Source organism: Argiope bruennichi, chromosome 6 (genome assembly GCF_947563725.1).
Source record: "Argiope bruennichi chromosome 6, qqArgBrue1.1, whole genome shotgun sequence".
Classification (NCBI taxonomy): domain Eukaryota; kingdom Metazoa; phylum Arthropoda; class Arachnida; order Araneae; family Araneidae; genus Argiope; species Argiope bruennichi.
The window spans coordinates 86,026,754-86,040,573 of record NC_079156.1 but is presented as its reverse complement, the minus strand read 5'-3'; the positions used below and the strand labels follow the sequence as shown (position 1 = coordinate 86,040,573).

The window sequence follows — 13,820 nt, the reverse complement described above, 5'->3', positions numbered from 1 at the left end:
TTTCTAAACTTCAAATTTTGGTAGACATATAATTCATATCATTTTAGCGATTTTACATCTTTCTATTCATTGCATTATGGATTTCCAAAATTTTCTCTCTAAATTTTTAGGCAATTAATAATATTACAGGGAAGAGCAGCATTACTTAAAAAGTGGAGGCATTAAAAAACCATTGCTTGTTTCTGAAGTTAAACCATAATTGTAAAAATAACATAATTTCCAAAATTTTATTAAAAATATACTTTGTATTGTAAGTTACTCACCATGGTTTAAAAAAAACTGTATCTTCACATCCTGTTCATCAACCATAGAAAATGCGCCAGTATGAATGAAATATTTGAAGAAGCAGTGAAATTGATTTCAATTTTATTTCAAGAATCAAATACTGTTTTAAAAAACATTTAAAATACTTTTTTAAATTTATTGAAAATGAAAAATAATTATTCATTGAAAAATATTTCTTTAATTTTAAAAAGATGCAAAAGACATTTCTGTGCTGCAACATTTTGCACAGATAAAAAAAACACCTGCCGAATTCCCGGCAGATTTTAGATTTAGAAAAAAACGCAGAATTTCTGTTTGATTTTTAATTAATTAAAATTTTCAAAAATTTGTTCGGACATGCACATTTTTACCTTCTAAAGTTATATATTCTAAGGTTGCTATTTTTAAGTCAAACGCTCTGTAAAGCGCCAACATACTCGGAATTACTCAATTACCATGTTTGCCCAATTTGCAGATTTAATAATGCGGATGAAATAAAGAACATATATCTCGTTTGTACAAAAAAAACATTTTCATGATATTTACCATTATTGACTTATGCCATTGGAGTTAGAATACATGACTTCAACCCTTAGTTCCTGTACGGATGTTGCAATCCAAAATGCTTAAATGTTATTTTTTATTATTGTTTTGCCTAAAGATGAATGTTAAAAGTATACAATTTGATAAAATTAATATGTCCTCGTGTTCTATGCAACCACATCGATTTTGAATTTTTATCTTTATGTGGTTCTGTGGAATAGCTAGTGCTGGCACAGGAATTAGTCACTCATTTGCCGGAAAGATGATATACACGTTTCATCCTATGAATGAAAAACTAAAACAAAGAGGAAGATAATTTATTAACGTGTATATTGCTAAAAGAAGACAGAAAATTATTCACGCCTTTGGTACAAACATAGAATCCTAAACGAAAGTTAATTTCTTGCTACTCCGTTAGTCGAATAATCTTTGGATTTCATTATTTTTGCGAGATAATGGAAACGCACATGACATTCCAAGAAAACATAGTATTTTAATGTTAATTTTCAAAAACATTCAATTTTGGTGTGATTCCGTTCAGGAAAAGGGGGCAATAAAATTCCATAGCTGATTTATTGAACTATTAATATAAAAAATATTGTAGAAAATATAAAGAATAATGAATAATATAATCACTAGAAGTGTCGATCCATTTGTAGTGTCTATCTAGAAGTGTCGATCCATAGGTACAAGAATATGGTGTTAATGAACCTGAAATGAACTCAAGTATTTTGACATAGAATTCGTTGGTTTCAAAAATGAACCGAGAAAGAAGTATTCAAAATATTCTTGAATATCCTATAGTTTTAAAACCCAAACTATCTGCCCTAAATGAGAACTTTTATGAAGACAATTGATCGAGACCCATTTCGATGAATACGCAGATAGGAAACGCACCACAGGATTTTACCCTGGTGATCGTTCTTGCGTAGCAACACGCCCAGTTAGTAACGCTCGACAGAAGCGAAAATGAGTCTTATTTAAAATCAAATTTTAAAAATATACCATTTCTGACACAAAATCTAATCTAATCAGGCTAAAAAATTTATATATTCGTCACGTTTTTACTCTATCTCCTAATTCCGATACTGTGTCTTGTGAATTCCCAATGTGGATTCACAAGACTCAGTAATTACCTATCGCCTACCAAAGCTTTGAAGTCATTTTAGGGTACAGAGTTTTTATAAATGCTAGAGTCTATCAGCCTGCGTGATAGAGGACAGCCAAGGACTAATCTAGGAGGAAGCTTTTCAAATTTTAAACTTTTTCCAGAACACAGGGAAATGTACAATGGATTTAAAGGCTTCTGCCTATGCATATACGTGTCATGCCTCTGCATTTCATATTAAATCACTATCATTTCACACGTTTAAATCTCTGCATTTTTGAGTCATCGTGCTTACATGATTATAAAGTTACCAAACGACAGAAGGACAGCTCCTTGATGTATTTGGTTCTAAATTTGATTAGTCCCTGCACTTTATATATTAAATCTGTATGCCAAATCTTATCCATCTAGCTCTCTTTGAGTTGTCGTTATAGTGTTAATTTACATTCGAATAGCCGGATAAACAGACTTCTTTTGGATGGATTTCGCTATAATTTGACAGAAATCTACAAATTCGGTTTTTAATGTTTTCAATGCTTTTTCTGAACTTCATATACGAGTACAGTCCTACTTGTGGCTTTTTAAAATTTATTTCCTTATCTTTTAAAAGATTGTCCTTTATTATAACAGCTCTTTCTTTCCCCCTCTTTGCAATATTGGTTCATGGATGCTTCCGTCTATTTCAATTGCAAATTTCATTTCATTTTGCATTCAGCGAATGGCTTGTTCACCAAAAATTCTGATTATGCTTAATTTCATTTTAATCAGTTATGAATTATTTGGTTACTTTAACTAATTTTAAAACCATATTGTGAAAGACATCTAATATGTAGATTTTTAGCAGATATACATCTGCTCGTTTCGTTATGTACAAAAAACATTCTTAATGTAATCAAGTAATTGTGTCTGTCGTCTGACTGCATGTTGTTGGCATGTCTTAATCTTCCTGAAAAACGTGCATTCGATTTCAGCAATGAAATAGCATGGTCCATTTTATGCCCAGCATCTTGTTCACTACATTAAAACGTGCTGATAAAATGGCGATCATAAACTTTGTTCTTAATGAATATATTTTCTAATATACTTACTATCTAACAACATTAATTTTACACATTTTACAAAAAAAAAATTGATGAAGTAAAATCCATTGAGGTATTACCATAGCTTTCAAATATTGAAAAGAAACATTCGATTAAGTATTTATATAAATAATGGTTTGAATTTCAATTTGACAATGAAAATAATTTCATTAAATCCCATTGATGTTCTAAAATGCATACAAATATTTAGAATAATTTATAAAAACTAAATGAAAAAAATGGAGTTACAAATCAATACCAAACACTTGCATTATATCTATACCGATATCAATTTAAAGAGAGTGTAAAAATTATAGTTGAGTAATTTGATTTTCTCGTGTTATGAACAAAAAATGCCGCATTCTGTTTAATTTTTAATCAATTAATGAAACTTCAAAGAAATCCTCCAAGGTTAACATTCCTAACCTCCAAAATATATCTATGTCAAATTTGATAGCTATAGATCTGATGGTTAGTCAAGTAGATCCAACAGACCCTTAGACACATACAAACATTCAGTTTTACTATCATAGACATTGGGAGAAATTCTTGGGAAACACCAAGACAGTCGTGAAAGAAGGTTGTTTGATTTCCGGTTGCTTTTTGATCTGATAAGCAATCGATATCTGATAAACTGAAGAAAAGTGCTTTTTCTCTACGCATTCAGTGTTATAAATAGCTACACGCCTTGAAGTTGTTTCAAGAATGGATGCGTAACCAATAATATTAATTTATAAAAGGTGAAAAAAATGTTATATAAGCAACGCTTTCTCTCCTAGCCAGTGGCGAAGATTACCCTTCATTTTTTGACGTGGCTTTTCCAGTGAAATGAAATGCGGCCTTCACGTTTCTCGTTCGTGATGGAAATACCAAATAAAAGTATAAACAGACAAGAAAATTAAAGGTCTCTCAACCGATAAAATTCGGATATATCATTGTAACGAACCCGCGAGGCTCATGTTAAATGGCAGCAATGCTCTACGATCGCAAGCCGCAGAATAAATAAATGCCAATCAAATTGAAAGAGGCATGCCCTTTGGCTTCGGATTCATATTAGCTTTATAATTATGCTTTGGTGATTATTAATTTCTGGTAATTAATTTTTAGGCAACTGATGAAAAAAACGTCTAACATTATTTGGTGAGGAAGCTTTTATCAATAAACCAACAAAATAATCTTTTATAAAAGTTAATGTAACAGCACATCGGCATTTGTTTAGGACTTTAATATTCATCCTCTGAAATGACAACCCAACATCAAATCAAAACGTTTATAAACATTCAGCGTGTCCACTCTTCATTCCGTTACAATTCACAGAACACATATTTCAAGATAATAATTATTTATAAGTTTAATGCATGCCCTTTGGCTTCGAATTCACATTAGCTTTATAATTATACTTTCATGATAATTAATTTGTGGTAATTAATTTTCAGGGAGATGATGAAAAAATGCCTAACATTATTTGGTAGGAAAGCTTTTATCAATAAATCAGCAAAATAATCTTTTATAAAAGTTAATGTAACAGCACATCGGCATTTGTTTAGGACTTTAATATTCATTCTCTGAAATGACATCCCAACATCAAATCAAAACGTTTATAAACATTCAACGTGTTTACTCTTCATTCAGTTACAACTCGCAGAACAGATATTTCCAAGATAATTATTTCTAAGGTTATTGCTTTTTCTGTATTCATTCCTTTCTTCCATTTAAGTTATCAGACCTGAAAGTTTTCAAAATAGAACTTTTTGAAATGCATTAAGACAGGATATCCTCCTTACATTTTAGAAAATAAATATAAAAAAAATGAACTAATATTCGAAAACAATTTCAAGGAGATTTTCGGGAAGCATCGTAGCATAATAATGTTTTCAACTTTATTTATCTATGTTTATTTTATTCTTAAAATATACTCTTAAATATACAGCAGTCATGACGTGTACACAAAAAAAAATGTGTTTATTATCGAAGCAACTTGCATTTATAGAAACCAGTAATTAAAACACTTAAAATATTGTTGTTAAATGTATTTAAATTATTTTTTATTTATTAAAATTAGAGTTAAAAGTTCTACAAGAATTAAATATATATCATTGAAAAGTTAATTTTCTGAATTTAAAAGTGATATAAAAAATTTTGATGCAATAATATGCTCTGAAGTTATTGAAGAAAAATGTAATTGGTAAAATGTACTTAGTAACATTATTTATATACAAAAGACTCAATTGAAATTTTATGAAACGAGTAATCCTGGTGAACAAACTGGTTAAAAGTAAGAATCTCATTTAATAACATTGGGTTTATTGCTATGTTCTTTCTTTTCAATTACTTCAATTTTTTACAAAAAAATTAAATGATTTCGTGGAGTAATCGTGGAAAAATTAATGATTTTCAATGATTTCGAGTTATTGTGGAAACGTTAAAAGATGATTAATATTTTCACTTAAAGAAATGCAAACATTCTTTTGATTTAATGGCACGAGCAGCGGAATCAAACATGTAGCATACCATTGATACAGTGAGAATCATACACCACCACATCAGAATTTGTTCCATTTAAATACAAATTTTAGTTTTATTTCAAATGAGATCGAAGGAAATGTAATTTATATTTGAAAAGGGGTTTTTCGAAAAGACAGTTTTGTATGAAAAGAGAAGACTTTTAGCATGAGAATTTTCACGAAATGAAAAGGTTATAAATCTGTAAAAGAAAATTATCCTCGTCCCGATGAGGGAAAGTAATCCTTCTTTTGAGGTAATGCTGATGAATAATTTATAATAATTTGAAGTTCGTGTAAATAATCGCTATGCAGCACGTTTTGAGCATACTGGAAATAATTTTTTTAAATCATTCAGATTTTGCAACTTTAGTATGAAGCGTCAGATCTTCTCTTAAATGATGGTGTGGTGAATAGCATATAAGCCAGTTAACAGCTCGGCTACCCGAGCAATTGTTTTGGTATCATGGTCATGTTACTGGACTGCAAACCACAAGGTCTCAGGTTCTATCCTCGCGCATCGCAATACCCTAAAATGGAAAATGATTGAATGAATGTTCCAAAAATGATGCCGACATTTTTGTTGCACTTCAGCTAATAAGATCATTTGCAGTGAAGAAGTTGAAGAAATATATTGATTGATTGAAGAAATTGGTTATGGATTTGATAAAGTTTTGGCATACATTTATCTTATTATTGAAGTATTTATGATACTTCCTAAATAGGTTCAATTTCAAGATTGCTATGCAAGACTTAATGTCTGATCTACTAAGCAGAATTTACGATTCGCTATAATGCTGGTTTAGAAACATTTACAATTCCCTTAATTTTGTGATTAATTCTACTAATGGGGAGATCATTGAGTAAGACTGGTCGGAGGATTTGTAAAGTTTGTTTTTGATTTCTAGTTCATTCACTTGTATTCAGCTAATATTTGATTCACTTGCTTCGAAATATGAGTTGACTAATCTATTGATCTTGAAAAAAAAACCAAACCTTGACTTTAACAAACAGCTTAAACTTTTTCCCAAGGAGACGTAAGTAAAAAATTCGTGTAATAACACAATATTCAAAAATATACTCCTTTTGCTTCAATATAATAACAACAAGTGAATATTTAAACGTGAATTATTTACGAATGCACCTATAAATTTTTTTGGCAAAATTGCGAAACCTTCACACAAAGTCAATGTTTTATAATATCTGTCATCTGTTTAGACACATCTTTCATTTTTAAATTAAGGTATCTGAGTAGATTCGAAGGAGATCCCCCCCCCAAAAAAAAAATATTTAAATGTTCATATGATGTTTTTATTATTATTATTATTATTAACATAAGGATAAAATGATGAATAAAACTGAAAGTATTTATCTATGTATGTAGCTTTTGAGGAAAAAGCATATTTTAATGTAAATTTTAACATTTATTTACAAAAGCTAGAATTTTTCTAGAAAAAAAAACTTACAGTTTTCCATTTTTCTTTGTAACATTTCATTTGTAACATGTCTTAGAGTGTAACTAACTATTATCTAAGAACTATATTCAAAATTAAAATTTTTGCGTGTAATATATGAAATTATGAATCAAATTTTACAATTTTTTCAACAATATTTACATTAAACAATTATAAATCCAATTTTAGATCATTCAATATCATATCCACAATTCATTACATTTTGCATAACATAACGAGCGCTAATTATAAATGTCATTAATATATCTTGATTATTATTTTTTTTTTTTGATACACGCACCGTAGAATTATGAAAAGACCCGTTCTTCAGAAAATGCGTTTAAAGTTCATTAATGCTTATAAATAAGCATCACTTACGTGCCAATAGTTTGCTATAACTTGGCTTTTAATTGAAATAGAGACAAAATAAAAATATCTCTGGAAACAGAAACGTACCTATTTTTTGGAACTGCAAAAAAGAAAATAATAATAAAGATGCGAATTTTCATCCAAATCCTTGTTTTTAACCTAGTTTGACCTAATTATTATGAACTGTAATTTTTTTTTCTTTGCTTCCATCCGTTGACTGAAATCAATTGTTTTATTTCTGTTGGATATCAACATTTTTTAAAAGAAGATGAAACAAGAGGAGTTTTCAAGCAAATAAATACCAAGTTACGATTGTTCAATTTTTGAGGCATAAAAAGAAAGACGAAAAGTTGCAGAAAACATACCATCAAAACAATTTAGGTGCAAAAAATTATTATATCAAGATTGCAATTATTTTCGGAAACCTGCTTCCGAAAATAATTGTAAAGATAGATCTTATGCTGATTTTGATTCTTTGAAATGTCAAAATTATGGATGTAAGTGTAAAGATTATGTAGAAAAAATTAGATGTAGCAGAAGAGGCACCATAACTTTGGCAGCTGACGCCACTGAATTTCCAAAATCTACATTATTCTGAATTTTGAAAAAAAAAACCCTTCAAAAGGATTTTCGAACATTATCAAACCATTCTTAATGAAAAGATTAAGAAAGCAAAGCTTCACAGCCAAGGATCAGATCTACAAGTTTAAAATATAGTAACAAAATTAATCAAATTATATGAAGAAAAATCAAGAAACTATATGAACACATAGAATAAAAATTAATTTATTCTAGTTATTTTATTTTAAAAAAATGTAGCTCTTTATAATTTTTTTCTGATGCTGCTATTATTATGGAGCAAATTAAATTCACCAACCGCAACTTATTATAGGGCAGATTTTAATTGGACGTGTGGGGCAATATATAATTGAAGACAATAATTAACCAGCAGGAGTGGTCTTCCGAAAACGTTTCTTGCATACTCCAATAAACTTGTTATGCCAGAGAACGCCTTGCATGGCAATGACGTACAGTAGTTACGAAATATTAATTTTTGGCGCGAATTTTGCATTTTTACTTAATCTATCAAGCCGTCATTTGAGAGTTATTAGGAAATTAATCATTGGCATATGTTAACGGTATCTAAAGTCGGCGTCCTGGCCTAGGGGTAGCGCGTCTTCCCCGTGAACTAGGCGTTCCGGGTTCGAATCCTGGTTCGGGCATGGTTGCTTTCTTCCTTGTGTTCTCCCTGTGAGATGCGTGAATGAGCCTCCCTATAAAAAGGGGTTGTGCAAGCGAGCGTGTGTGTGCTATCTTCATTTGAGCTAGGAGTCAGACTTCTGCCCTCGGTTGCTCAGGGGTCTTCACCCTCAGAAGCTACTGCGCGCTTTGACTTAAAATAGTCACACGACAAAAAAAAAAAAAAAAAAAAAAAAAAAAATGGTACCCGAAAATTGAATTTGTGTTCTAGACACGTTTTTCTCAATCGATTGAAAGAAAAATTTGATATAAAGCCGCACTTGTCACAAAAGCTCAAACCAAATTTGATACACTTAAGTTATCGCGCTTACATATTTCTGAAAGTACAGACCGACAGATGATCAACCCGTAGTTGGATTTGTCTCAAAATTTGACAGGTGTCTACACTATAGTTGTTAAATCTTTGTACTAAATTTTACCTATCTAGCTTTCCTCGTTTTGTAATTATCGTGTTAACGTATATTCGAGCAGCCGGGCAGATAGACTTCTTTTGAACAGATTTGACTCAGGATTTGACAGAAATTTGAAAATCTGGTGTAATGGCTGTATACCAAATTTCAACCGTCTGGCTCAAAGCGTTTTTGAGTTATTTTTTTCCCAGACAGACAGAGAGACATTTTTCCAGAAATGTGTTTTTCGAATTCAAAGTAGTCTAAAACTGGATATTCGTCAAGTTCGAATTTATTGAAGATTATTATATTTTCTTTATACTATGTATACGTGAAAGTAAAAATCAATAAGGTATTTTTTTACCATACATTTAACCATTCATAACAAAAATTATTTTTAAATACAAAAGCGGTTTTCTTATCTTTATATTCTTACAAGAAAAAAAAAATTAGAAAAAATAGCTATTCTTATTTATAGATTTTATAAATTTCAGCTAACTATTTTTTCACTATGTTCTTTGTCTACAAGCAAATAAATTCAACTCAGTAAATGTAAAAATATTTCTTCTGTGAAATTTTCCTGAAATAATGTTAATGGCGTATATTCTTAACTGAAGATATTTTATCCTATGTCCTTCGTATTTTGAGTGATCCGCTGAAAAGGTTACAATTATGCTATGAAGAGACAGGATGTTTAATAGCATAAAGCTTAACCAACACAACACTGAAAACAGATGTCAGAATCGAGATGCTGAAATAACTCGACGCGCGATAAGGAGGCGTGACAGCTACACGTGTGGCATTTGTTTTTCGCCACTGATTGGGCAGACACGTTTTAGTTCATGTAGCATGGAAATGTCAGGTCATATTAAGATCATTTTCACACGGTCTTAATAATTCATGCTTAAAGAAAGACTTCTCGGATTAACCCTAGGAAATTCCAAATTTTGACTGTTAGTTCAATAATTTATATAGTATCCAGATTACTTTATTTTAATTAAACATATCGCATTTCCAAAATTTTATTTATAAGTAAATAGAACAAATAATTAACGAGATTTAGTGATCTGAAAATTAAATAAGAAGTTAATTTAAACTTAATGATTCCTTTTTTCCGATTTTGCTAGTTATAGAAGGTAACCAGGTATTAAAATTGCGAATTCCATATTGCCTTAGATTAATGAGGAATAAAATTGCCACAGATTAATAAGGCAATCCTATTTTAGAATAATTTTTTTGTGAAACCGAAAAAAATATTCCTAGCTGGAATTAAATGCCTCGGATTGTCCCATTCCTTACATATTAATAAATTTTATATTAAATAGATTAGATGGATTTCGATTTTTTAAATATTAATTTCTGATTAATTCCCTTTTCCAACTCACACTACACATGAAACATAGCCACCATACTTTGAATAACCAGAAAGAATAGGCGTTTGTAGGCAAAATTGCAAAAATAATACAGAACATTTTATTTATATTTCTATATCCCTTTTTGTTGTTATCAATATTTTTACCAATTAAACATGTTATTATTTCAGGATCTTTAAAATTATTTATCTATTCACGTATTTTTTAAAAAAATTTTCAACTATCCATTTATTTGCGTTTCAGTCTGATGTTATGAAAATATGATCACTTCTTATGAAAGCGAAAAAAATTCATATTTATGAATCAAATTAAGAAGAATTATTGTTTTTCAGTTGTTAATATAAGAAAAGAAAAATGCACTCACTAATTCAGCATTACTTGAAAATTTGAGAATTAATAATGACCCTAACATAAGCTACTTCCAAATGTTTACTTCCCTAAAAATCATCCTTATTTTAAAACGACTGAGGGGAACTCTTTTGCTTCAAGTCTTATTACAATTTCGAGGTGAATCGAATTTCTTATCAATTTACACTTTATTCTTATTCTAAGTGGCTTTTATTAGCAGCTTTTTTGATTAATTTCCCAACTTTATCACAAGGAAATATTTTACTTATAAGTGAGAAAAAATGCGTCGATACTGGTACCTAAACAAATATCTAAGTCAAGTAAATGCATAAGCATAAAATAATAATCAGAATGAATTAATAATAATTAATAGGCATAAATAATTTTTAATTTGTTAAATGCTTAAAAGAAATGATTTGTACGGACAAATATTTTGATTGCATATACAGGAATGAATTTTACAAGAAACCGGCAATTATAAGTCTTTATTCCCACTTTATTTAAAACTGTAAACAGCTATGCACTATTCATTTAAATTAATGCTTATTAAAGATTTTCTTTATCTGAAGATTGTCCTGATATGATAGGCACCATATATTTAAATTGTTCGGCTTTTCCGCTATGCATAGCTAAGGAATGATTCATCAAGCACATATTATGAAAAATGGGGAAAATCTCCTTTTTAACTTTGTTAATATATGCGCGAGTTTTTTCATCATATATTCAGTACTTCAATACTACTGAAATAAGAAGATTCATAATAAATTAATCTTGCTTTATAATGCAAATTTTAATAATAGTATTTTTACATAAAAAAAGCAAATCGATTTCTTAATTTGATGGTAAGGATAATTATACAGCATATATGCTCACATGCGAGTCAGTTTTCCTTTAAAATCTTCTGAGAAAACACTTACTTTCACTCATACTTCTCTTTTTATCTTGAAACCTTCACTCGAAAAAATGTTTGTTCTAAGAAGAATTACAACCAACATCAGAACTAATCATGTATATTGAATACTGATAAATGCAAAATAAAGGTATTAATTTAAATAAATCGAAAATATTTTTAATAAATTTGAAAAAACAAATCAAAACCGTCACCAAATAAAATAAATTTTCTATCCATTACAATATAATAATAATAATAATTTGAATTTCACTACAAGCAATGTTACAAAAATATCAACTTTTATAACATGGTTTTTATGTATTTTATTGAATATCAAAATTAAATGTGCATTAATTCATATTTCCGAAAAAAAGTTCTAAAGATTTTCAAAAACATTACCTAAATTGTCCTATAATGAATTCAAGATTTATTTTAGCTGTAAAAAGAACATACATTTTGAAATATATTCTACTAGTTTTATATTATAAACTATTCCTGAAATTCTTGTATTGTTTAAAGTAAAACAGTGTAAATTATAAATTAATATTTTATCCTTAAATATTTTTAAATTAAAAATAATGGCATTTCAAAATATCAGTGCATGTGCTATATTCGAAGAAAAATAAACAACAAAGCACACAATGGTGTAGTATAAAGTAAACGAACAACATACCATTGTTATGAATGGTTAAAAATGTCTTTTTCTATGACCTCATAACACACCTTGAATCATGAAAAGTTCAAGAAAACTCAAGGAAAAGAATAAATTAAATCGATTTAATAAAAGAAAGGAAACGCAAACGATTATTAGTGCAAAAGTTTATTTTACAAAAATCCATTTCTTCTTCAAATCTCGCATCATATTTCGATTAATTGCGTCACCGTCGTATTCCATTAAAATTTTCCACAAATATCAATTGACCAACAGGTTCTGAGAACCGCCACCTTAAGTTTTGACTTTTTCAATTCCTAAGAGTTCTAGTTCTTTCGTATGCTTTCCTGTGGCCGTACGTATTCATTCGCTTTCGAAGGCAAACTCCTTTTTTTACGTGTTTGTTTAATTTATTGTGACATTTTTTTCACTGTCGATGATCGTGTTATTAGAAGCCTTGTCATGAGCGTTCTGAATCTAAAATTAGATGAAATTTGGCCTTTATATAAAGCTGCTTCTATAATTAAAACTCTTTTACTGTAGTTGGCGTTGGGAAAGTTTGGTAGAAGGAATACGCCTTAACTAAAAATACTATTATGTTGGGTATCAATAACTTTAAAGAAAATTTTGGAACTAATACAATGAATGAAGTCAACGGACAAAATATAGCGAAAGTTAAAAATTGCAACTGGAATATAGAATGTCCAAATGGTATGTTGAATTCTTCTTTTGAACAGCTTTATTTTTGAGATAGTGACAAAAATTAATTTAAAAATTTATATTCATGTCCACGATGATAAATTTAATCTACTTATCCTTTTAACATTTTTTTTTCACTTGATTTATTCTAAAGAACATTTTGTTAAAGTTTTCTTTATTCTAAAAGAACTTCTTTTATTAATTTATTCTAAAAGAACATTTTAATAAAATATTCTTTTCAGTAATTTATTCTAAAGAATATTTTTATGAAATATTCTTTTTATTAATTTATTCTAAATCATATCTTTGTGTACGTTAAAATTAATCAATGAACGCTTATTAAGAAAAAAAATCCACTGCTGTGTTCGAACAATTTAACAGCAGATGTCAGCCAGAATCAGTTCAATAAAAGTGTATTATTACTTTAGAAGAAAATTTAGAATATTTTTTCATAATTTTTAATTAATAAACTAACGTATGATTTATCTTTTTAAAATCATGGAAGCAAATATCACTAAAATTAGAACTGTGTAAAAGTTTTAGAAGATATACTAGAATGATATTTTTATAATGATTAATCGACAAATGAGCGCATAGTTTATTTTTCTTTATTTTGTCTTATTTTTTAAATTATAGCTGCAAATAGCAACAAAATTATTGTTTTCCGATAATTTCAGAAAATAAGAATAGTACTTTTCATAATAATCAGTGGATAAGCTAATACATCATTGATTAATTTTTACATTTTAATCATGTAATTATCATCTAATGTTTTTTCAAGGATAAATATATGCTAAATGATATATTGTAATTAAAGACATTTTGCTATATTTTGTAAATTCAATTTCTCAGTATTTATTTGATATTGAAAATCTAAAAATTTGAAAAT

At 28.8% G+C, this 13,820-nt stretch overlaps 1 protein-coding gene across 1 annotated transcript in view; it reads left to right on the top strand.

The window, feature by feature from the left end:
* Positions 1-12,646: 12,646 nt before the first annotated feature.
* Positions 12,647-13,820, top strand: part of LOC129971204 (acetoacetyl-CoA synthetase-like) — a 50,955-nt gene continuing 49,781 nt past the window's right edge. The window contains exon 1 of the mRNA XM_056084775.1: positions 12,647-12,943. Within this exon, the coding sequence (XP_055940750.1) occupies positions 12,829-12,943 (115 nt within the window). The 5' untranslated portion in view covers positions 12,647-12,828. The remainder of the gene's footprint in view (positions 12,944-13,820) is intronic.